General features: G+C 35.4%; 1 protein-coding gene across 1 annotated transcript in view; it reads right to left on the bottom strand.

The window, feature by feature from the left end:
• Positions 1-4,692: 4,692 nt before the first annotated feature.
• The window catches only part of CNTNAP4 (contactin associated protein family member 4), a 261,392-nt gene continuing 240,887 nt past the window's right edge, over positions 4,693-25,197 (bottom strand). The window contains exons 20-24 of the mRNA XM_055791657.1: positions 24,398-24,531; positions 23,261-23,348; positions 12,576-12,794; positions 12,154-12,225; positions 4,693-8,066 (exon numbers count right to left, since the gene is read on the bottom strand). Coding sequence (XP_055647632.1) covers positions 7,873-8,066; positions 12,154-12,225; positions 12,576-12,794; positions 23,261-23,348; positions 24,398-24,531 — 707 coding nt within the window. The 3' untranslated portion in view covers positions 4,693-7,872. The remainder of the gene's footprint in view (positions 8,067-12,153; positions 12,226-12,575; positions 12,795-23,260; positions 23,349-24,397; positions 24,532-25,197) is intronic.

Here is a 25,197-nt window from a genome sequence, read left to right as displayed (position 1 = left end):
AAATGAACTTTACAAATGTGTAATGTGAAGTAATAATATATGACACATTTTAAAAATCACATTCTATACTTAACTGCTACTTTCTAGAAGGATTTATCTGTAAAACACCTGAAATATAGCTCTTTTATGTTTATGACATGAATTAATGAAAAATTACTTTGAATCAAACATGCACATATTATGAACTTGAACATTAAAGAGATAAAATCATAGCAATACAACACCAATAATTCAAATATGAGTTGCTGATTTACAGATCACAACACTAAACAATCCATTTAAATATTAATTTTACGGGGAGTTTTTGCTCTGTGACAATAAGGCCATGTATGTTTTGTAGCAAAACCACAGTAACTACTAAAGGACTTCCTTAACAATATTAATTTTACGGGGAGTTTTTGCTCTGTGACAATAAGGCCATGTATGTTTTGTAGCAAAACCACAGTAACTACTAAAGGACTTCCTTAACAAATATTACTTACCAAATTATTTTGCAGGTGAAATATTTTAATTTCCATGGCAAAGGGACCATGACTGAGTAGTTATCTTTTCTGAGATGGTGTAAACCTCTGTTTCTAGTGTCACTGAATGTAGTGGGGGAAAAAAGCTTATGCCATATACATAATGTTTACTAGTATTTTTAATACAGAAAAGAGAGAGACTGTACCTTGGGGCTGCAACTACTGAAAAATTTGGAATGTTTTGTTACTAAGAGTGTCTATAATTTTAAAAATTAATTATTAATATCATGTAGCATACTTTTAAAATAATTTGTTCACAAGCAGTATCTGATTAAGCTGTAAGTAAGTAACAGCTCCCTCTGTTTACCTGCTGGAGGAAATATCTGCCCAACCCCCCAAAAAGCCCAAACAAAAACCCAAACCATCCAACGAACCAAAAAAACCCAAACAAACCAGAAACAAAAAAAAAGAACAACCCAAACCAGTATATGTCTAATTTTGGATTTGCTACTTCATGTAGAACATGCATGTTAATAAATACACAATATTATTTTGCCTAGATAAGGATATATATTTTTTCAATAGATTTAAATGTTTTAGAACACAGTAAAATTTTATCCTGTCATCTAAAAAATACAATACAGTATGCCTAGCAGTTTCTGGTGGTTAGAAGAGTAACTCCAGTTTTAACTAAAAGTAACAGCAAATAGAATTAATGATGCAGCCAAAGCTACTAAGATGGAACAAAGCATTGCATATAAAATATGTACATGTGATGTTCCCTTTGAGATAATCAATTTGCAGAAGACATTTTGAAGGAATGTAGATGTGTTGTTATAGTCTATGCTCTGCATTTATCTATATCACACCTATCTTTTTTACTTCAACCATTACCCACCTAGTTAGACAAAATGTTCTGGACTCTAATTTGCTGATAAAAGAAGACATGTAATCAAATCTGTACTACACCAAAAACTCCAAGGTCTGTTTTTCTCCTCTTTATTCATGTATCACTTTTTCTGTACAAGAACAGGAAAATGCTACTATTTCTGACTGAAAGGAAAAGGACCATCTCCTGAAGTAAATGTATTAATATAAATACAGGTAATTAATGTTACTTACCGTAACATTATTTGCTAAACGAAAGATAGAATCTTATTTCTGTTATGGTGCTGTCCATTTATATTATGGCTTCCATCTTCAAAGATCTTCACAAATATTAATAAGGCAAGCCAGTAAAAAAGAGTATTTTCTCTCTATTGTAAAAATGGAGCATAAAGGATAAGGGGTCTTTTTAAACCCACACACTTAAGGATGGGATAGATATTCTTCGGAACCTCAGGGTTCAATTCACACACTTTTGTTATTGGACAAGTGTAATGAAAGTCAGTTAATTATTTAAATAATTTACAAACATGTGCCCATCAATGAATTTATATTATGCACTGAGGAATTTTTTTACAACCTTTACTTTTGTAATTCAGAAGATTTTTTGATGTCTGCTTTCAGTTAAATTAGTGCTGGCCTTATAAATTGTTTGCAAGGCACTTCTGCATTTTGAAACAAAAAAATCATCATTCAGAGACTCCAAAAAAGATTGCATTGTATTTGAAACAATAATTTCTTGCATATATAAGCTAGAAGACACAAAGAGTATGTTGTATTAAAATGTAAAACATACAAAGGTTTCCAAGACCTATCTGGTATATGTTGGTTTACTGAATAATATGAGTCTTATTTTAATAGTTCTTTTTATGCTGTTATCACTAGGTTTTTGATGTCAAATGCATATTTGTGAAATCTGTTGTAACTCCTTTTTAATTTTCTTGGACTTCAGAATGATTTTGAGTAGCTATTTCTCTTCTGCAGGCTTACATGTCTCTCGTTGATGCCCACTGCCTCACCTAATTTGAAGGTATGAGTCCTGATGCTTCCTAGAAGCCAGGTGACTGAATCAGAGTACACTTCAACTGGTAAAGGACATATTAGCTGGTTAGAATTTGATTAATTGATTCGTGGTTTTCCAAGACAGGTATTAGACTGTAGCTAAAATATGCTGTTCAATGTAGTAATTGTGTGTGTGTATATCTGTATGTGTATGAAACAGCGCTTCATTTTGTTATCGGTCAAATAATTTCTCAAGTCCTGGATGTAACTAGGGGGTGGAGGGGTGGGAGGGTGTGGGGTGGGGAGAAAGAAAATATAAAGAAAGAGGAAAAAAAAAGAGGAACCTACTACAGCACTGTTTCTTTGTGAGAGATGCTATAATCTTTCTCTTCCCATCAGCTGTCCGTTTGTTTGCCTGTTATTGTTTTGGTAGAAACTTGAAGCTCTAATTATTTTTATTTTTTTTTCCTAAAAAGAATTCTGTGAAATCTTAAATATTTTGTGAAATGGGTTGGATATTTTCCCAACATAAGGGAGGGTAGTATTTCTGAACTCTGGACTGTTTTTCAGTATTTGACATAATACAAAGAAAATGGTAAAGTCTAAAACATCTGACCTTTGACTACATAGCTCGTTTACATTTATGCTTGTATGTATGTATGCATTTGCTCACACGCTTATGGAGAATTTTACTGTGGATTTACCATGCTATATAATAAGGACTTAGGCATGATCTATTCAGTGTTATTTACATAAAATGTTAGCAACACCAGAATTTCATCATAGATGGAAGTTAGAAATTCATGTGAAATTAAATGAGATTTTATGTCAGTTTTTGAAGCAAAGGCATCAGTCTCTGTGCAATGCAGTTATGATGTTTGATACCTTTCTGTACAATAGTAAGATCAAAGATAAAAGATTTGGACAACATATCCAGAGGATAGTGCCAGTTCTTGTCAAAAATTACTTTTCAAACTGATCTTCAAGAATGAGGATAAACATGGCTTTTTAGCAAAGCACAGTCTATCAGCACTTTTTGTTTCTGTTTCTTGTATTAGCAGCTTTAAGCACTTTCTGTACACCCCATTAAGCCTTTCCTTCCCACCACCACCAAAAAGGCCCAAGACAATGTTCTGGGGAAAAAAAAAAAAAAAAAAAAAGTTAATTTCTTTGTTTCTTTTCCTTATTCCTTTAAGCATGCTCTTGTGAGTACTTTTAAAAACCACGGAAATTACTCCAGTATCTTCATACCTGTACCTTTTTATTTAGCTCTGATTTCTGTAGGACTTTTCAGTTTTATTCCCTCTTGATAATGCACAATCTCATTAAATGATCAGACAGACTATGGATTTGTTATACTTTTGGCTGCAGAATTAGGAGCTCAGTGTGATGATCAGACAGACTATGGATTTGTTATACTTTTGGCTGCAGAATTAGGAGCTCAGTGTGATAAAATTATGTAGCATTTCTGCATGCTTACACAAGAGAATGTGCATTGCACCCCAGAGACTAGGGCATGTGCTTTTTCAGCATAAAGTTTTCAGCATTAAGATTTCTGATTTACCAAATATTTTTCTGTTACAAAGAACATTCTTCCCCTGTGACATCACATGGCTCCTACAGCTATAACTCTGCATTGACTGTAGACTGTTACAATTACTTCTCAAGGTAACTAATTTTATTTCAAAACAATATTTTCCTATCAAACCTCTACTGACCTGGAATAGCTGCATCTTCAGATTTTATCTCATACTGGTCCTGCAGGCTACCTAGCATTTAAATTTAAATTTATGTACTTTTATCTACACAGCTGATTCCTCCTAAATCCTGTCTGTTTTGTCATTCACGTTTTGTCCTTATATGTCACTGCCATGAATAATGGTGCTATAATTTTATTTTGACTGTTAGTACCTTTCATGTTAAGTTGTGCATTTAGCTTATGACATATTCTTCACCTACACAACTTTCCAAAACCTAACTAAATAATATTTATGTGCTAAATGTTGAGTACATAAATAATTATGAGCCCTTTGTAATGAGCACCCACATGGAGTTTTAAAAATGTACCAGCATACATGCTGTTATTTATTTTTTAATGTACTTAAGAAAAAAAAAATATTTGCCATGGAAAATGTGTCAACAAGTAGTAAATTTGCTACATTAGCATTCAGTAATATCTATAAATAACCACACTCACCAATATATTATGTGCACTTCTACATATTTTTACTGTTAAAAAAAATCAGTATATTGTTGTTAGTTTTAAACTTTTTAATACAAATTTTTTTTAAAAAATATTTTCCTCACTTTATTTTAAAAAGTGTTTATTAACAGAGAGGTGAAAGGTCACACATTGAAATAGAGAATAAAAAAGGGACAGCACAATGTTAGATGATGTCTCAGTGCACTTCAGTGCCACCATTTTTTGTACTCATAGAAATGCAGCAAGTAATGGAAAATGCTGCTTCACTGACTATGAACCTGTATATTTCAGATTGAGGTGACAAATATATGATCACTCTTCCTATGGATAAAAATAAGCATTTGTTTTCTTCAGAAAAACGTGATTATTGTATGCTACAAATCTGCAGATAGGTGTGCATTCAACAAAATCCATTTCTCTTTTTGCACTTCACATAATAAGATACTTTTAAAAGGTCTTTGAATGAAATAATATGCCATTCACACCCTCCCCCTCTTTTAATTAATTAATCCATGAAATAGGGGGTTTAGTCAGCTTTTCCCTTCCTGTTGCTTTTAAAAATTCTCATAGGGAAATAACATAATTATTCATGAAAGAAAATAAAGTAAGCGAAGAAACCTTTCTCTTCATCAAGACACACAACAAAAATTAACAAGGAAATAGAAGTAAAAGCAAATGATTGAAAAGTTAGGTTTGCATACTTCCAACTTGTCCTGGTGTGGATATCCTCTGGGTTCGGTTAGGTTAGTATATGGTTAACTCTCATGTGAATAGTCTGTCTTGTTCAATCAACATGTCCATTTTGGTGATCTAATGTATTCTAATCAACAGTGTCATGTAAGTTTTGTCCCACATGGTTCCTACATCCCATACTGATAAAAAGGGAGTCACCTAGGACCCATCACTGCTGACCAATTTGCTGATATGACGCAGAAAGATGGACACTGACATATCTGTCATGAGAAGGGAAAACCTGTAGAGGCACAGAAGATTAAAATTACAGAAAAGTCCATGGAAGGACTCCACCTGAATTCAGTATCGTTTAGGTCAGATCCTTGAAAAGGAAGAGTCATAATTTTCACTTCAAAATAACTAGCTAGACTGAGAAGTTCTAAAGTAGCAAACAACAATTCAAGGTCTTCTTCTCATGACCCATGTGAGGTTTTCATCTCTTTCACTCATCCACCAAACAGGGTATTCTCATACATACCACTTCATGGGAACAGTCCAGTATCATCCCCTCACCTTCTTCTGTCCTTTCTGTAAGTGACCTAGTGCCACGGACCAAACTGTAACAGCAAATATGCCAACATATACGGGACATGGATACCTAGTTCTTGATCCTGCATCCTCAGACTGCTTCATCTACCAGAGATGCATGCAGAATAACGATGAGAATAACAAGAAAGCAATGCATCTTAACCTGAACAATTCTGATGGCAGAGCCTCCAAGTACCAATAAAAGGAAATAATTTGTTCCTAAAAATTAAGTAAAGCTATATAGGAGAAAGCAGAAAAGGAACTGTAGAATTCTAAAAATAGACTGATGGAAAAAAATAAGCTTTAGAAGACAGTAACAGCTAGACATGTATATTTACAACTACTGTTTATGTAAAGAAATTTACATATCAAACATGTTGGCACACCATGTCAGGTTTTTATGTCTTTACAATATTGTTGAGCATTCATGATAAACATTTTCTAAACCTCACAGTCTAAGGTCTAGCTTTCTTTTTCCTTACTGAAAGAGGAGAAAAGCAATGACTATTATCATTGCTTTCAGTGGGAGCAGATATAAATAAATTCTGAAAGTTGTTTAAATTTTTGAAGTCAAGTCTACAAGGGCACAGAATTCCTGATTCTTTTCTCTGATCCAAGCTCTAGGCACACAGCCTTCTGTCTGGGGAAAAACAAAAAATCCTTTGTGTGGGAGTCAGGTACTTAAATACTGACATTTAGTGCCATTTTCAATTCCGTGGGGTATTCCACCAAATTCCCATATGTCTCTTCCAAAAGATACACACCTTCTGTAGAACTGTGATATTCCCACCAGGCCACATGGGTATTTCAGACACCCTATGGTGTCTAATGTGACCTTATAATCTTCTGTTTAGACAACTTAAACCTACACTTCATATCTGATAATCTGTACAGCATCATAGCCAGCTCTTATTTACTCTCTTAAGATAGTAAGCAACTCTTTAATTTTGAGTGGTATAATCAGACCTTATCTCACAGTGGTATAGTGGGTACTATTAAGGGTGAAGAACAAAAGTATTCAAGTAGCTGCTACTGTTCTGGACTCTAAATGCCCTACTTTTACTGTCATAAGAATCACAAATAATTTCTATAATTTAGAACAACTTAATCTTGAGGGCTGGAATGGATCATAGATACAATGTTTTCAGAGAATATGTCTCAGAAAGTGCACAGAGCATTACTTCTTGACTGAAGAAGCATTACTAATTTCCAGGCACAATAATCTTGATCATATTTTGGTGTTTTCATTCATGATAATTTAACTACTGTTAATATATATTTCTTGATATTTCCAAGCAGACGTCTTGCCTTTTGTGATCTCAATTTTATTTAAAATGCCTAGAACGTGTATATGTCTCTTGGTGCCATTACTTGACCATAAGTGAAAACCTATTGCAAAGGAGATTTTGCAGCATTTCAACACATTGTACACCCTTCAGTTTTAAGTCCTGCTAGGCTTGCCAAAAGAAGGCATACTAATGACATCAGTTACACCTCAGGGGAACAAAGTTTGTTTTGGACACCAGACTCCATGGCTCACAAGCAGATGCCGACACCAGCCAACAGCTGTTCAAAAGGCATTTTCAGTTTAAGGAAGTAAGAGGGATCACTATAATGCAACACAGCAGAATTTCATTAGTAACACAAAGTATTAGAATTCACCTTTCACCTTGAACAAAATTCCAGAATCAAATTTTAAAGGAAAGCGTTAGAATAAGTTCATAACAATTTTCCCATTCAAAAATCATAATTAGTGTGTACATTAAACTTCAGTCATAGGTCACATCAGAACAGTCGGAAACTACCAACAATGAAATTGGTTACAATATCTAATTCACTGTTACATAAAATGTATTTACGGTATAATAGCTAAGGAATGCATGTAATTTAAAGAATCCCCCTACAGCAATCAATGAGACTGAACATACGCAGTATAGTAAGTCTCAAATTCATTGCAGTTACTGTAGAGTGCAAGAGCTTTTTCTGTCCATTGGGAGCCCCTGGCTTAGCAAGAAAGCCAGACTGTCACATTATTATATTAAATTAAATCATGAATGTCAATCAGAAGAAGTATTCCTTTTGATTTTCATTGGCTGTGTTTTGCATGCTGAGCTCACTTTTCAGTGCAGATTCAGCACTGTCTTCATTTTCAGATCCTTTTGCCTCATTTTTTGAGTATATGCCTTTTTTTTTATAAATGCGTACGGCTATAACAGTGATGCAAAGTAGGATGAATATCACAACTGCTATCACACCTAGGAGAAGACAAGAGAAAAAAGTCAAGAGAAAGGATAGACAAATAATAACTCACGGGCCAGAACACAGCACAAAGAAATGACTGTATCACACAATGGAGGGGGTTACAGTGAAGCTCAAGAAATAAGAAGCCATAATTGTTTTCAAACCAGAAACAGCACTGTAGTATAAAATTCATGGTGATCTGAAATCTTGCACAATACTACTAAACAAAAATAATAATCCACACAATACTAAAATTTTTGAAACTTTTGAATAGAAGACTACTAGGGACTTTTGGGCACTGCAGATAAGAGGGTGTCTTTTCCTACTTCACTATCAGCTTATACCTCTCTGCCAGGCTGGAAACTCAAGCCACTGCAGATTTGAGGAGGTGTTTTTCACAGTCTTTCCTGCCAGACAATGGGATGGCACAAAGGGGACTACTATGACTTTCTCTTTTCCCCCAAATCCTGAGTATTGGACAAAGTACTCCCTTTTCCCTCAGTCAGTCTTGTTGCTCAGAACCCTTTCTCATGCCACATTTTATCAGAAGGAAGGGGACATGTGTCTTGTCATCAGCTTTCACCTGCCAATCAGCCTCCTATCACTACTCCAGGTTGGGGGAAGGAATCTGGAGAGCAGAGACAGAGCAGAAGAGGGTGAAGGCAAAGGTACCAATCTGGAATTCTGAATCAGGTCCTCTATCAGCTCTGACTGTGTACACTAAAAGGTCCAATCTTTAGACCCTTTGCAGTAAAAATTGTTGCACAGAATTAGTCCCATCCATATCCAATACTCCACACAAATTAGTTCAGCCTGCAGGTGACTGGTTGTGGCTAAATTACACAGTTAATGAGGAGAATATGTAAAAGATAATGTAGAACAGTTCAGCCTAGGGACTACAGTGGAAATTGTCCAATTTATAGCCACCTATTGTCAGGTCAAATGGGACAGAAATTCCCATGTTTATTCTGCCTCATGGAAGAAAATCCTGACTCTGACTGCCTTTGGCACATCTTAATGGGATTAAGAGTATTTAACAATCTACATTAGCTAGGGCTCACATTTCTGTAACTGCATCACTGTAATGAATAGACACTGGTTAAAACACTAAAATCAAGGCTCACTTCATGTCCAGGGTGAAATAACAAAGATTTGACTCCCCTTCCCTTCCCTTCAGGTTTGTGGCACTTGTTCTGACATCTTCGGTGTCGTTTTCTTTTGCATGGCTATGTGACCCTGGTTTCATAAGTAAACAAGGTCCCTGGCTATACAGATGACAGTGAGCAAGCTTCCTTTTCTAACAGCTTTAACAGCCCCATCTGGTAGGGTAAAATCATCATCAGTATGGCTATCTGCATTATGGTGTTCTAGCTGATCAGTTAGAAAGCAAAGGGGCAGGGGCATAAGCTTTATATAGGACACTGATCGGCTACAATATGTGCCACATACCTAACACATAGGAGACTAAATGGAATAGGCACTTAGTTTTAAAGGAGACTATTTAGGATTTATTGAACTATTACCAGGACAGGCTGCTCCTAGGGCAGCAGATTAGGAACAGTAAGGAAAGAGATAGTTTCCACCCACAGAGATAAGCATGATCTTACAGACTTCCAGTCTCTTCCTCAATCATCCTCTCACGATGGTCTCAGGCTCTCAAGTTAATGAGTCAGAAGTTGGGCAGGAGAGGAATTTGAAGGGAAATGGAACAGAAGGGAAGCAGAAAGTGCTTGTCAGAAAGGCAGAAAGCAAGACTAGGCTGCAGGGAGGAAAAAAACCTCACTAAACAGCCCGGGAAACAGTTGTAATGGAGTGGCTTAGCCGTACTAGATGAAGGAACAATCTGCTGCATAACTTAGCCATTAGTGCAAGAAAAATGAAAATACATAGCCCCTTAGTGCTATCAAGCACTTTTTTTTTTTTTTTTTTTTTTTTTTTTTTAGTTAAGGTGAGCAGGCATCCTTCACGTAGGAATATAAACGTTTTAAATATTCCTAGAGTGTGGTATCTTCTTCTCTGGAAAAAGCTCTATAATCTGAGTGAATTTTATTCTTATTTGGATTAAATAGAACAGTCCTTCATTTGTTTCACAGGAACTATACTTGCCTCCTGTAAATGCATATCTATAAACTTGCTTTGTCTCAGGTAGCTGAATTGGTACAATTCTCAGTGATAGTCACCTAAGGGTATCTACATCAAACTTCCACTGTGTTGTACAACTTGCTTTGACTTCTAAACAACCATAGTTAAGCAGTAGAAAAAATGTGACTGCATATTCCCAAATGTGTTTAATAATAAAATTGTGAGGTTATTATTATGATACTCATCTTTTGAAACAACAAAGTAATTTCTTTCAAAGTTAGACATATATAAGAACTCTGAAAACTTGTTTTTTAAATTCTGCTCTCACTGAACTCAGTGGTAAAATTCCCAGAGATTGTGTATATGAAAATATACAGACATAAGTATAATTTCACAAGCAAGGAAGCTTCTAGGTTTTATCACCTCTTATTTTAGTATCTTTAGCACTGCCATGCTAAGGACCACTGACCATGCAGTGTGCTGTTGGCAGACACTGACTGTAGCAGGTACCATTATTTAAATGACAGACACACAGCTGACTGCAGGTTCTTAACTCCACCTTCTGTAGACCTACATTCTTTTATCCTCAGTGAGAAGCCTTGGCAGCTTTATTCTGCTAAATCCCACTATGTCATTTGTCTGCTGAGGCTTTTAAAACCCTTAGAAAGGAAACCTATTCAGAATTTAAATGATGGATGGGATGACCTTTCCCTCCTCCTGCCCTCTTTCTGTTGAAGTAACTAATGGAAATTGAAACAGTGAATTCACTGCAAAAATATCATCTTCATGAGTGAAAACAAGTTTCAGTGAAAACAAGTTTCCTTCCCTCACTTCCTCCTAAGAGAAGAAATTCCACCAGAAATTTTCACAGGGGAAGATTGTCAGAAGAGACAATACTGTTCCTTGAAAGAAAAATACTGAACTGACATAGCCATACACTTGCTTCAATACCAGCAACAGAATTTAAATTCTCCTGAAGTCCCCAGTCCAAGACTCCCCCTATTAAGGCTCACTTATGTACTTTCCATTCCTGCTAAAGAGACAGAACTGTTAGCTTTCCCTACTACAGCAGAGATGGATCTCAGCTTAAGGACAGTCAGTCACAGAGACACAGCAATGGAACCTGCATACCCTAATTATCAGTCCTGTACTTTAAGTGCAAGTTGTCTGTCTTAAGCTTTATACCATATTTGTTCTGATAGGCATAGAAGGTAGAAGGATTGTCAACATATGGACTTCAGAATCAACTGAACCATACATGGTATTTCTTATATTCCTTTGTTAAAAATAAGTGTATCAAAAAAAGTTTGTGGATGATTATTTGTAGTTCTATTTGAACTGATAAAAATGTCCAAAAGAAATAGTAAGAAAATGGAGGAAAAATGGTATTTCAAACCAAAAGAAATTATTTTTTACTCTTTTTATTTTAACATGCATTTTATTTTTGAACTGTTATTCAATACAAGTTGTAGCCCACCTAAGAGTACGTTGCTTTTCAAATGTAGGAACAGAATGAACCTTGCTCAGTCTGTCAAAGGATTGATTCAAGCAGTGCTAGACCTAATTTTCTCAAAAAAAAAAAAAGTGTTGTTTAGATCTAATAGAGAATATTTTGAACTTGACTGTGTAGCAAGATATAATTTTTTGACATAGTCAAGAAGCAAAGATTGCTCTTTCTTAAACATGCTGTTTGCCACAACATATCGAAGTACATTTTAAATTCATAGACACTAGCATTAGACAGGTTGGAAACTTGTTCTTAATATGTTGTGTTTCTGCAGAATGTTACAGTGTATAGAAGCACTGATGGCATAAATTTACGTATTAAAGCGATATAAGAACTACTGATTGCATTTTAAAAAAAAGTTTGATTTTTGCCTATCACTTGTAATAAAATGAAACCCTTTTACTAGTTTTTTTAAACACACAAAACTAAACTGACTTCACTGAAACACTGACCCACAGTTACTAAAAAAAAAAAAAAAAGGTTCCTGTGAAGTTGTTAATAGTCTCTATTACCTCCAATAATTGCAGAATCACTTCGGATTGCATTAGCTAGTGGTTCTCCCTCATCTATTGGTCCAGAGTGATCTGTGGGGGAAAAGAAAGGAAACTGACAGACAAATAAAAGAAGGGTTTTCAACAAATTCTTACATGGTTACAGCTTATATCTAGTATGGTACAGTGACTATAGTGTGTGTCAGTAAGAATGAAAAAAAGTGGTGTAGATGATACTTCACAGAGATAAAGAGGAAAATGTAAACATTCAGAGGAAGGCTAGAGAAAAGGAAGTAAGTATATATAAAAGGAATTCTTTTTCAAACTACTTCTGAGATGTGAAACAAACAAACAAAAAAAAGACAGACAGTTATGACTCAGGTCACAAGCACTCTATTTAGATTTTGCTTTATAGATCAGAACATGTGATAACCATATGCTACCTGCAAATGAATGGGTGGTTTCACTTGATGTTGAGTCAGCTCCAGTTAAACTACCACAGTTGGATTCAGTGAAGCGTCCCTTTACAATGACAGGGGCTGAGCTGGTGTGGTGCAGTGCAGCCTTCAAAGGAGCAATGTGGTTGAACTTCACTGAAGAGAGACATCCAATAAACCCCTGAGAGTTTGCCTTCATAGTCTCCTCATCTACATCACTGTTTTCTGTTAATCAAAAGGAACAGAACACCATTAATCATAGTGCAAATATACAAAATAAAGTGACAGAAGAATAAATGAATAATTAACCTGTGTTCCTCTGAGTGTATTTGAGTTACAGCAACATATGTAGATCCACTGAATCCCTTTCTTGGCTGTCTTTAATGAAAAGACAGTCAAATACATTCACCCCCCTTTTCTTAAGAGTTGACAGCTCCTGTCTGCTGAGGCAAATGCTTTTAAGTTACTATAGCAAGTTCCAAAGCAAAAAAATTCAAATGTAACTAAAATATTTAAATTAAAATGCAACACTTCTTCATTCTGCAAAAAGATAAGGATGAAGCATACATTCATGAAAAATACATACTTTATTAGATTTCTTCTCATAAATATGCACATTATTGGATCATATTCTTTTCTCAAATACATATATCTACCCCATTCCATCACCATCAAATCTGTCAAAACAAGAACTTTCTGAAGGGCTCAGATCCTGGAAATCTAGCAAGACATTTTCTGTGAAATTCTAAAAAATAAATGTTGCTCCAATTTACTATATATTTTAAACATGATATCATTATCTTTCTCACTAAAGGAATAAGAACAACAATCAACTCTCCCAACCACTCTTATTCTCTTGACCTTTCTTTCTGAATGTATATACCCTGTCAGAGTCCTCTATTTGTTAAGTAGGTAATGCTCACTAATGCACCATTTGGAAAATGGAAAACAGTTTATTTACTCTGACAGTTCTAATTTAAATTAAGCAAAAACTCTGGAAATAATAATTATTCAAAGACAACACTTAAGGGAAGCAAATTTTTAAGTTTTTTGCAAATAAAATGGGAATTTAACCTTGTTCATTTCCATCCTAGAACCCATGAATGAGCTTGTGATCTTCACACTGGCTACCATAACAATTTTAAATACCAGTATACAACTGACTCCTTGATACAATTAGGTATAGTGAAAATCAGGCTAATGTGTTTTGGTACAATGTTGTAAAATAGCACAGCATATTTTCCCCAGCTACTCTTTGCTTATTGCAATGATGATGTGTTATTAGATAGATGGATGTCAGCCCAGAGTCTGCTCACCTACATTGATAGATCACATAAAATGTTCAATGTCTCTTTTCTCTCTGTAGCCTACACTGCTTCTGACATTGGCCTCACTGCACCAAAGGATCTGTTAGATCTCCATATCTTAAAAACAGAAGCTATCCTAAGGTGGCAAGAAAGAAATGTCCAAAACACCTTGTAATAAAAAGATGTACCTCTAACTAAGTAGGATTGAAAACCTCAAAAGTGAGGCATCTTCTATTATTTTCTAGTTTCTTATATAATTTCATAAATATTGTATGTGTATAATATGAAAGGAAATCCCATGTTTTAAATCCTTAGAGTTTACTTGACTCATTAATTAGAAAATACTGCTCGGATAAAGTAAAACTTTTAACTAGATCAAGCAATCTTTCTGGTAAAAGTGATAAGGCTTAGGAAAGACAAACCCTCCTCTGCTTTAGTGCTCATCAAAGTTGGGTGACTGAAAATGACACACACACATACAAGTTGTTTATTGGAGACTGCATTTTATAGTAAACTCCAGTCACACATCCTCAAACATCTTTAGAGCATTCATTTGCTAAATGCACGCAATTTCTTTTCAGCAAAGGCAAAATTACTCTACCTACATTGCCTTCTTAAAAACAAACAAAACAAAAATCAGAAGCTCAGTAACCCATTTTCTTCTATTCTTCAACGACCTTTCCTTTGTAAAGCAACACCAAAAGTCAGCAGACATGTAGCTCCTAACAACATTTTAAGATAAGAACTGTGCAGTCAAAGGACTAGATTTAACCTTTCTGCTTTTATGATATTGAAGATTTCAAAATTTTTCATGTACCTGTACAATCTTCTTTTGTCTCAGGATTAAACAAGTCCATATGTTGGGTGAACAATTGGCTGATGAGTTGGGCTCAAAAAGTTATAGTAAAAGGGGTGGGAGATCTGAGTTTTAGGGCCAGTACTCTTTATAATGTTTTTATAAATGATCTGAATGCAAAAGTCAAATGCACATTAAGTAAGTTTGCTGATGATACTAAATGAAGAAGAGCTGTGAACTCTCTCAGGGGTAGAGAGACCATACAGAGAAGTCTAAATAGATTAGAGAGCTGGGCAATCACTAACTGTATGAAATTTAACAAGAGCAAGTGCTGGACAGTCCACCTGGGACGGGGTAACCCTAGTTATGTATGTAAACTGGAGGACAAAGGGCTAGAAAGCAACCCTGCAGGAAAAAATCTGAAGGTCTGGGCTGATGAAAAGTCAACAGTGTGCCCTGACAGACAAAAAAGACAACTGTGTCCTGGGGTGCAGCAAGAACAGCACAGATAGTTGGCTGACAGAAGTGGTTGTCCCACTTTATGTTGCACTGGTGTGGCCCCACCTCAAGTACTCCGTGCAGTTTTGAACACCTCAATATTAAAAACACATCAAACTATTAGACTATGTCCAGAGGAGGGCAATGAAGATGGTGAGAGATCTCGAGGGCAAGACTTAGGGGGAGCAGCTGAGGTCATTTGGTTTGTTCAGCTTAAAGAAGGCTGAGAGGTAACTGCACTGCAGGCTACATACACCTTCTTCAAGAGGGGCAGCAGAGGAGACAGTGCTAATCTTTCTCTGGTGACCAGCAATTGGAAACAAGAAAATGGTTGGAAGCTGCAGCAGGGGAGGTTCACACTGGACCCTAGGAAAAGGTTCTTCACTAAGAGGGTAGCTGGTCACTGGAACAGGCTTCTCAGGGAAGTGGTTAGCACCAAGCCTGTCAGAGTTCAAGGAGCATCTGAACAGAACTTCTAGTCATATGGTTCAGTGTTAGGTAGTTGGAGGAAGGTGGAGATGATGATCCTCATGGGTCCCTTCCAACTTGAGAAATTCTATGATTCTGTCTTCAGTAGAAAAAATTAATGCACATTTGATTTTCACAGTTAAATTGTCAACTGGATGTACTAACAATGTACTTGGGATGGACTGCCACAAAACCTGACATTTGTGCAAAACCCCATGTCGTTATGAAAATTCTATTACTTTATGTTATTATTAAAATTTTACTATTTTGCTATTTGCATTACAATTGCTTATTACAGTTAAAAGTAATTATACAGCTATACATCCACTGATTTCAGCTGAATTTTATATGGTTAGTTGTTTAGGTGTTTTTCCCCTTGTGGTTAATGTGTGACCACATAAATGCTGCTACACTACTTTTTTGCTATTTTTAAATATGCAGAAAGACATTATTTTGCTGAAGTTTACTTATGATTACTTTTGATTCAGATTGAAGTGACCAGGAAGAGATAAATTACTGAAAAGTAAGTCAATAAACAATTACTTTTGTGAATTTTGTGATTTTAAAACACTCCAAAATGGTTTAAGCCCCTTTTCCTTAATTTGTTATTTGTTTGAGCAGATTACTGCTGAAAAAAATGCCAGTAAAGATAGTAATTTGATTAACAGGAAGTAATAGATAGTACTGTCATTGAGACTTTTTGCTGCTTTTCAACAATACAAATCCAGCAATCTGGAATCATTAATGGATGTTATTTTTGGAACTGTCATTTGTCAGACTGATGAGATTAAGGAGAAAAGCCTTTAAAATAAAACATTAGAAAGCAAATATTTTGCCAACAGAATTATTTCATCAAACTAAAGTATATCCATTAAATCCCTGAATTTTGATTTTTTTCTAAAATACTGGTATTTTGTTCAAGTTTGAAAGACTGGAAACTTTATTTTCCCCCAAATAATTATCCTGAAAGGCTTCTGTCTGGAAAGTAAGCCTTGACAAGTTTGGTCGACTAAATTAAAAATCTGATGAAATAAAAAATAATAAAAGTTTCATATAACTTTTCTGGAGTACAATTATATGTAGTTTAAATTTTGGAGTTGCATAAAAATGAATATTTTACACCCACAGACTTATACTAAAGTATTTTCTAAACCAACTTTAAAAGATTTAATTTTACTATTTTATTACTGTATGAATTCCCAAATACATATAGTGGAAAAAAACTGCATAAAGAGAAATGGACATTTTTAAACCAGCTATTACTTTGCATGTGCTTCTCTGCAGCACTTTTTGGGGATTGGCCAGAAATTATTGTTTTAAAAGGCTAACTTTCAGATTAAAACTTTGAAATATCACTGCATTTTTCTGTATCAGTGGAGCACAATGACAGTTTTGCAATTCCATAGTTCCTTTATCAATAAATATATAATAATCAGACCTTTTAAGCAATCTGTACAATTATTATTTATTCTCAAAGATATTCCCATAAAGACAGAATTAAATCATAAAATCTAATAATTTCAGATACAAATAAATCAGTATAATAAAAAGTAATTTCACTACAAATAGAATGGAGTAGTTTGAATATACAGAAATTCCATTTCAAATGTGGGTACAAAATATTTTACTAGTATAATTTAGGCCCTTTTATTAAGTGTCCAGTGAAAATTTGTTTTTATTTGTTACTGAAATAACTAATTTTTACATTTTTGGAAATGTCCATATTCAATGTGATAACTTTGTTTAAGTTAATTGGCTTAAACCCACACATCCTTTTAAGGTGGTGAGACTCTGTGTGCAAATCAGACCTAAGTAAATCTTACTGAAAGCCTACCTTTATCTCAGTTGGCATAGAAAAGTCAACAACTCTCACTGAAGAAAAATGTTGCCCACAGCTCCCCACCCTCACCTGGGGGAAAGCTATGAAGCTTTGCCCTGGGCAAATGTGGCTTTGCTCAGAGGACATAAACTACCTCCTCAGTGTGTTGCTGTAAAAAAAGCAGTTTCTACAGCCTTCTTACAGTGTGGGGTGCTTTGAGGGCATCTTCTCAGAAGGAAAACAAAAACATAAGGAGCCCTTTGGCTTTCATCCTGTGAACTCTGTGGCTGAGTGTGCTGCTTCTCCTTCCCTTCAGAACTTAACCTCCACATATTTCACTGAACCTCAACACCGCCTAGCTTCCTGGCTATTTTGTTACAATGTTGCATAACATAAATTCAGAAGTCTTTAAATTGGACTTCTTAGGTTCTGGGAAGTGAGGAAGAACACTGATTCTTTTTTCTTGGGAATTCAAAAGTAGTTCATCAGCTAAATATCAGATTTGCTTTTAACAAAAACCTGAGCTACATACAACTGCAGATTTGCTCAGACAAGTACTTCTGCAACTGAACATAATTCTTCAAAAAAACATAGTTTTCTGTTCTACTTTAAAATTTGTGGGTTTTTCCTGAACAACGTTTCAAAGTACAAGAAATACATCATTTCATATTTTGTTACTCCTTCTTCTGTTTAGACCTCTTTACTGCAGCATTCAATGCTTTTTTTCCACTGCCTTCACAAAGACTCCTTACATCTCTAGACATGACTTCACAGGAATCAGGACCCAAAGAAGTCACATTTATGAAAGAAACAGCAGCTTTTCAATAGCATCTCTCATTTGAAAGGGAGAGAAGTACAACATATGCTTTCTTCAGGGCAGATTCTGTAAACTGAGCCAAACTGGGCTGAGTGGCCCCACAGGTCATTTTAACTCTATGCTTCACGCTACTGTGATGATGCAAAGACATCATATAACTGAAGACAGTCCCACCTGTAAACTTTTCTAACAGTGTAGTTTCTTTGGAATAGACAATATTGGTCCTGAATAAGAGACTGCTCTTTGCCTCAAAATGTTCATTTCAATACATCACATCAAATAATTTTTTAAGTAAATCAATGAAAGTTTTGATATGGAATTTCATAACGGAGATAACAAAAAATTTGATTTTGTAATAGTTATCATGGTATTACCCTTATGTGAACATGACTGCAATAGACTATTACAGTTCCAAGCATTATAAATTCCTAATTCAGTTATGTCATGGATTCGTGGGGCTTTGAAATACCTTAAACCATTTTGTTTTAGTACTTTATATTTCAGCTAATATTGCTTTAAAATTATGCCTAAATAATCATTCTCTTTTCCATTCTCTGTGAATATCTACATACCAGTTCTTTTCTGGACTGTGAGTTCTATAAAGAAAATCTACATTTCAAAGTTAATACGCATTTCTGTTTGTGTTAAAGGTCTTTAGTTATTTTTCCAGGAAGAAAATAGATCAGCTATATAGAGACTTTTCCAAACAGTCACAACTAAACAATAATTATAATTTTTTCTTTAATTCTCTAAAGATGATGTTTAAATTTCATTATTTAATACCTTCTAAGATACTTAGCATTTGTTTACCATCGTTATGAAAACAATTACCACTGTATGGATTTTTTTATATATTAAAAATTATCTTCCATTTAGTCTAGATAATACTATCAGGATAGAAAATCTCAATCATCTGTTCGATGAATAGGAATAAGCTCGATGGTCTTAGCCAAATAGTTACATGCAAGATCTTAATGTCCAAGTGGGGATCAGCAACAAGTGGTATCCCTCAGGGGCCCACACTGGGACCAGTGCTGCTCAATATCTTTATTAATGACATAGACAGTAGGATTCAATGCATACTCAGCAAGTTTGTGGATGACACTAGCTGAGTGGTGCAACTGATTCACTAGAGGGAAGGGATGCCTTCCTCTAAATAAAGAGACCTTGATAGGCTTGAGAGATGACCCTGTGGGAAATTCATGAAGTTCAACAAGGCCAACTGCAAGGTTCTGCACCTGCATCAGGGCAGTCCTTAGCATCAGTACAGATTTGGGGATGACTGGACTGAAAGCAGCCTTGCAGAGAAGGACTTGAGAATATTGGTGGATGAAAAATAGGCTATGAGCTGGCAATGTGTGCTTGCAGACCAGAAATGCAATCATATCCCGGGCTGCACAAAAATAACTGGTTGAGTGGTGATCTGCCCCTCTTCTCCACTTTCATGAGAGCCCACATGGATTATTGCATTCAGCTCTGGGGTTCCCAGCAAAAGACAGACATGAAACTTTTAGAGCAGGTCTAGAAGAGGGCCACAAACAGAGTCAGAGAACTGGAACATCCGTTTTATGAAGAAGGGCTGAGAGAGTTGGGGCTCTCAGCCCCAGAAAAGGCTCTGAGGAGACCTTACTGCAACCTTTCAATATATAAAGGCATTTTATAATAAAGGTGGAGATATATTTTTTACAAGGGTCTGTATGACAGGACAAGGAGAAAACTTTTAAACTGAAAGAGGGTAGATGAGATTAGACATATGGAAAATGTTGGGGTTTTTTATGATGACGGTGGTGAGACATATTAGAACACATAACCTCAAGTTGTAGATGCCCCACCACTGGAAGTCGTCAAGATTAGGTTGTATGAGGCTTTGATCAATCTGATCTAGTGAAAGATGCTCCTGGTGATGGCACAGGGATTGGAACTACATTTTCTTTTAAGGTCCTTCCCAACTCAAACCATTCTGTGATTCTGTGATGTTATACATCAGCCTATTAAAAAAATTACAGTTGAAATATCCCACCCAATTCTCTTTCAATTAATCCCCTTTAATACCTACTTTTGTAAACAATGATAGGTCAGAAATTGACTTAATTATGATTCTCTGTTGTGATATTGAACTGAGGATTTCATGAAGTCCTATTTTCTAGATAAGATTACATATAGGAGAGGGTATATTTGGAACTGATATTTGTGTGTATGTGTGTGTGCATGCATATATATGTGTAGACATAAAATTAAATATTTTTTACTAAAAACAAGACTACTTTTATTACTATAAATTTTATAATAAGATTATTTTTATTATTATAATTAGAATTTCATAAGCATTTTGGTCTGTTTTCACTTTAGTTGAATGTAGATAGAGGTCAGACAAAACCTGGTGAAGACTTACTGCATCCCACCCAGTGGCATGATGGGCTTTTACAAATAATGCTTTGCTTGTCAGTAGGAGATTCTTTGGGAAAACGTAACAGTGTTTTCTACTGTCACAGCCAGGACAGAATTTCTGGGTCTAATACAATGGCAGACACACTGATTCACCAAAGCTCTTATGTTATTCCCAAAGGTACTATACAAAAAGTGGTAGATATATGAATCCTGGAGGGGCATCTCATGTACATAGAAATAAAATTCCTTTAAACTAAATCACATACAACTGAATATGAAGAAAACTCTTCTTTGATCTTCTGGTTTAGGGTAGGTATTATATAAAACATGTAGATAGTCTCCCCTATAAGCCTGGGGGAGCAAGATAAAGTAATATACCATCTATATTAAGTTGAGATGAAAACTCAATTTCTTCTATGTCACTTATCACAATTTTCTGAATTTATTTCTACAAAAAGCCTTTGTTAACACTTCAGCTAACTTAAAGATATTTTTAAAGAATGGGAAACCATCACTCCTTTGCACAGAGTTTACCGACCAAATTTTTAAGCACCAAATATTTAGAGAGGGAGGCAGTTAATTTACCAGATCTTGTTTTGGATCATGGTTCATAATTTCTGTTAAAAATTGCTTTTATTAAAAATAAACAGAATTGCTTTCAGTAATGGTGATAACCTGTGTGCCATATGAAATTATAAACATTTAATATCTATAAACTAAGATACAATTATTTAAATAATCCTATTTATTCTACACTTAGCCCAAGACCACTTGTGAAAAGGTGAAAATAATCACTGTAACTCAAATTGTTGAAAAGGTCATTGCAGCCTTAGTTACTATATATTACAAACTATAACCAACTCTGTTTTCATACTCTTGCAATAGCAAGTGCTATTAGAGGAAGAATGCACAAATGGACCTCTGCTTGATATGGGAATGTAGCAACACAGACTTTAACATCTTTGCTGGTGACATGAAGAGTGCGATTGAGTGCACTCTCAGAAAGGTTGCTGACATCAAGCTGTCGGGTGCAGTTGACATGCTCGAGGGAAGGGATGCTATCCAGAGGGACCTTGACAGGCCTGAGAAGTTGCCCCATGTGAACCTCATGAACTTCAAGGCCAAGTACAGGGTCCTGCACCTGGGTTGGGGCAAAACCAAGCACAAATACAAGCTGGATGGAAAATGGATTGAGAACAATCCTGAGCAGAAGGTCTTGAGAGTTGGTGGATGAGAAGCTTAACATGACCTGGCAATGAGCATTTGCAGCCAGAAAACCTACTGTATCCTGGACTGTATCATAAGAAGTGTGAGCAGCAGGTCAAGGGAGGTGATTCTCTCCCTCTGCTCCACTCTGTTGAGACCACACCTGGGGTACGAGTTCAGCTCTGGGTCCCCCAAGAGCTTATGTCCCATAAGAAGGGTATGAAGCTGTTGGATGGAAGGCGTCCAGAGGACGGCCACAAAGATGATAAGAGGGCTGGAGAACCTATCCTGTGAAGTCATGCCGAAAGAGTTGGGGTTATTCAGCTTGGAGAAGAGTAGGCTCTGAGGAGACCTGATATCCACCTTCCAATACCTAAAGGGAGAAAGCTGGAGAGGGACTTCTTACAAGGACATGCAGTGATAGGATAAGGGGTAATGGCTTTAAACTGAAAGAAGGTAGATTTAGAACAGATATAAGAAAGAAATTCTTCACTGTGATGGTGGTGAGTCACTGGAACAGGTTGTCCAGAGAAGCTGTGGATGCCCATCCCTGGAAGTGTTCAAGGCCAGGCTGGATGGGGCTTTGAGCAACGTGCAGTGGAACCTGCCCTAGGCAGGAGGGTTGGAATCAGATGTTCTTTAAAATCCCTTCCATCCCAAACCTTTTTATGATTCTATGATGCTATGAAATTACTTTAGAGGAAAAAGAAATAGCCTATAACTTTTCACTAGCACCACAACTTCCTCTATCATTATATTTTTGCAATGTAATGAATGTGAAAATAAGAAGATCTTAAGAACTTTAGTTCAGGCTATTTTATGTTAACAAAATGAAAAATGGTAATTGTAGCTAGGTACATTCCATTTTGATCATTACTACAGAGAAAGACAAATTATGATGAGTCATCGCTAGACAAAATATTTCGTCATAGCTTAACTTGTTTCTAAAAAAAAGTAACTCAAGCAAAGTTTGTGTTTACATTACCTTATCCCTAACATCAAAAATGTATTCACAGTTTTTCGAGTATGATTAATAGTATTCTGTGTAATAGTAATTTGTGTATGATTTCACAGTGATTTCTTTTTTCTGAGAGTAAAAATAAAAACCCACCAAAAAACAAAGAGTGGTGTTTCATAATGCTTGATTGCAAAATGAAAGAAAGAAGTGTGAAATTATTTTTAATGGAACCCACTCAATTACTTTTCAGGAAGCACTTACCCATGATTAGATTTGTATTTCAACCAGACTGAAGATTCTGCCTTGGTTGTGACTTAGTGTCTTATTAAATCCAAGACAACAAATGCCCTTCAATGAGATTAGGATATTCGTTTTTATGTGATGTGGTGACATTTTGATCGATGTTTTAGCTAGTCCTGTGGAGTACCACTTACCTAAAATTTTGCCAAGTGTGAGAGACTTGATTGCATTGAATTCTGTGCCTGAAGACAGAATAAACTTCATTTTTTCATTTTGGTTAACCTGCAGAATGTTGCGGTGAAGAACAAAGTAGAATAATGGAAAAGATATTAGTTAAATTTTGCAAAAAAACCTCCAGATAAGATCAAGGTTGGAAATAAAAGGAGCTGAGGGAAGAATTTGTTAGTTATAGAATAAAAAGTAATCAAGAAGTAGGTGATCAGCTTCCTCAGATAGATCACTGATTATATCAGTGATACTTCTAAGCATTTCACTTTTTATTTATACTATTGATTTGGCTGATCCCTTCTTTTTCATCTAGAAATGAATTAAAATGGTAAACCTTCGAAAACATGAAAAAGGCTCTTTTCATTTAAAAAGGCGATTAACACTTAGTTCCTAAAGATCAAATATTATACTGTAAATGCTCTGCCCCCCAGCGTATCTCTAGAACTACTCCCCTTCAGGCCTTATAACATAATTAAGCAAACTCAGCTCTAACCTCAAAATACCAGCTAGTAACATCCAGGGTTTTTTTTATTTTAATTTAAAAAATTAAACTTCTTTACATGTTAGTATCTACTATTAGCAAATCTTGTATTTTTATTTCATCATTACATTTCCACAAAAAAAAACCCCAAATATTTTCCTTAATAGTTACATTCTTTTGATGTAAAAAGGACTGAAAAAAATTAGACAAATAAGCTTAAATTATTATCTACATGGAAATATATTTCTGTGATAGTTTGATATATAATTTGAAACAAAAAACAAAATGCAAGACCCAAAACAAATCAAAGAAGTCATACATATTTCAGAAATTGTGAAAATTAATCATCAAACAATGAATTGTGTTTTCACATGAGATGATGAGGAGGTATTGACCTTTTGAAATAGACAAAATGAACACCCAAGAGATCATCTAACATAGATTTTCACTGAGCATTGTGAGTCCACTAACTTTTGCCCTATTTACTTGAGACACTAACACGGTTTATTTGGGGGCAATTGCCTCATTGTAGCTGTTTGCATCATTTTGCTTTGGATCTTCTACCTTTTTATGATAATTTACCTTTTTTTTTTTTTTTTTTTTCTTCCCCTAATGGAATTACCTCTACAATGAGCATTTCCTCTTCTCTGTTAATCTTCACGTGTTGCAGTTGTCCATCAGCCATGCTTTTGATATTGATGCTGAATACATCAGGATCTTGATGACTATCTAGCTTGTATCTAATCTGTAAACTTCCTGTAGGGATAAATAGAGCAAAAGGTATGGTATGCTACATACACAATGGACAGTGTAAATCATATACAGTGCCTTTTGCTTCACAGGTGCATTTGAAGAGCAAAACAAATGTTTATTTAAGGAATTAACTCTGAGGAATTGACATAAGTAAGAAATGAAAGAAGGCAACAGGAAAAGTAATAGAAATGTTGGAAATAAGATACAGTGGCAAAGATGGCTATAAACTCATAAACCTGAATGATGAGTTAAAATTTGTGCAGAAATTTTAGTAAGTAAATTTGTAATTCAGTTGAGAAACACTTGGTCTGTTAGCTTACATGAATGCAATTTACCAAATAAAATTCAGTACCTTACAAGTACTGTTCTTGGATAATATTTACACTGTCTGGACCTGTCAACCTCTGACCAGCTGACAATTCAAGTAGGATGCAGTTAATAACTTCTAGCTCATTTTCTGTTTCTTGTTAACTACCAGCATACTGGTTTTATGCATATAATCACAGAGAGACTCTCTCACAGTGGAACACAGAGGCAGTGTGGTATCCTTGTTAGAGATTCCTCCCAACTGTAGATGAACTACAACTTTCTACTTGCTTTTGAAAGCAAGATCTAGGCCACTAAAGACTAAAACATGTTCCACCTCACATGACGTGGAGGAGTGGAGGA

This window comes from Falco peregrinus, chromosome Z (assembly GCF_023634155.1).
Source record: "Falco peregrinus isolate bFalPer1 chromosome Z, bFalPer1.pri, whole genome shotgun sequence".
In the NCBI taxonomy this organism is placed as follows: Eukaryota; Metazoa; Chordata; class Aves; order Falconiformes; family Falconidae; genus Falco; species Falco peregrinus.
The sequence above is the reverse complement of the archived record's forward strand: the minus strand, read 5'-3'. Positions and strand labels throughout refer to the sequence as shown.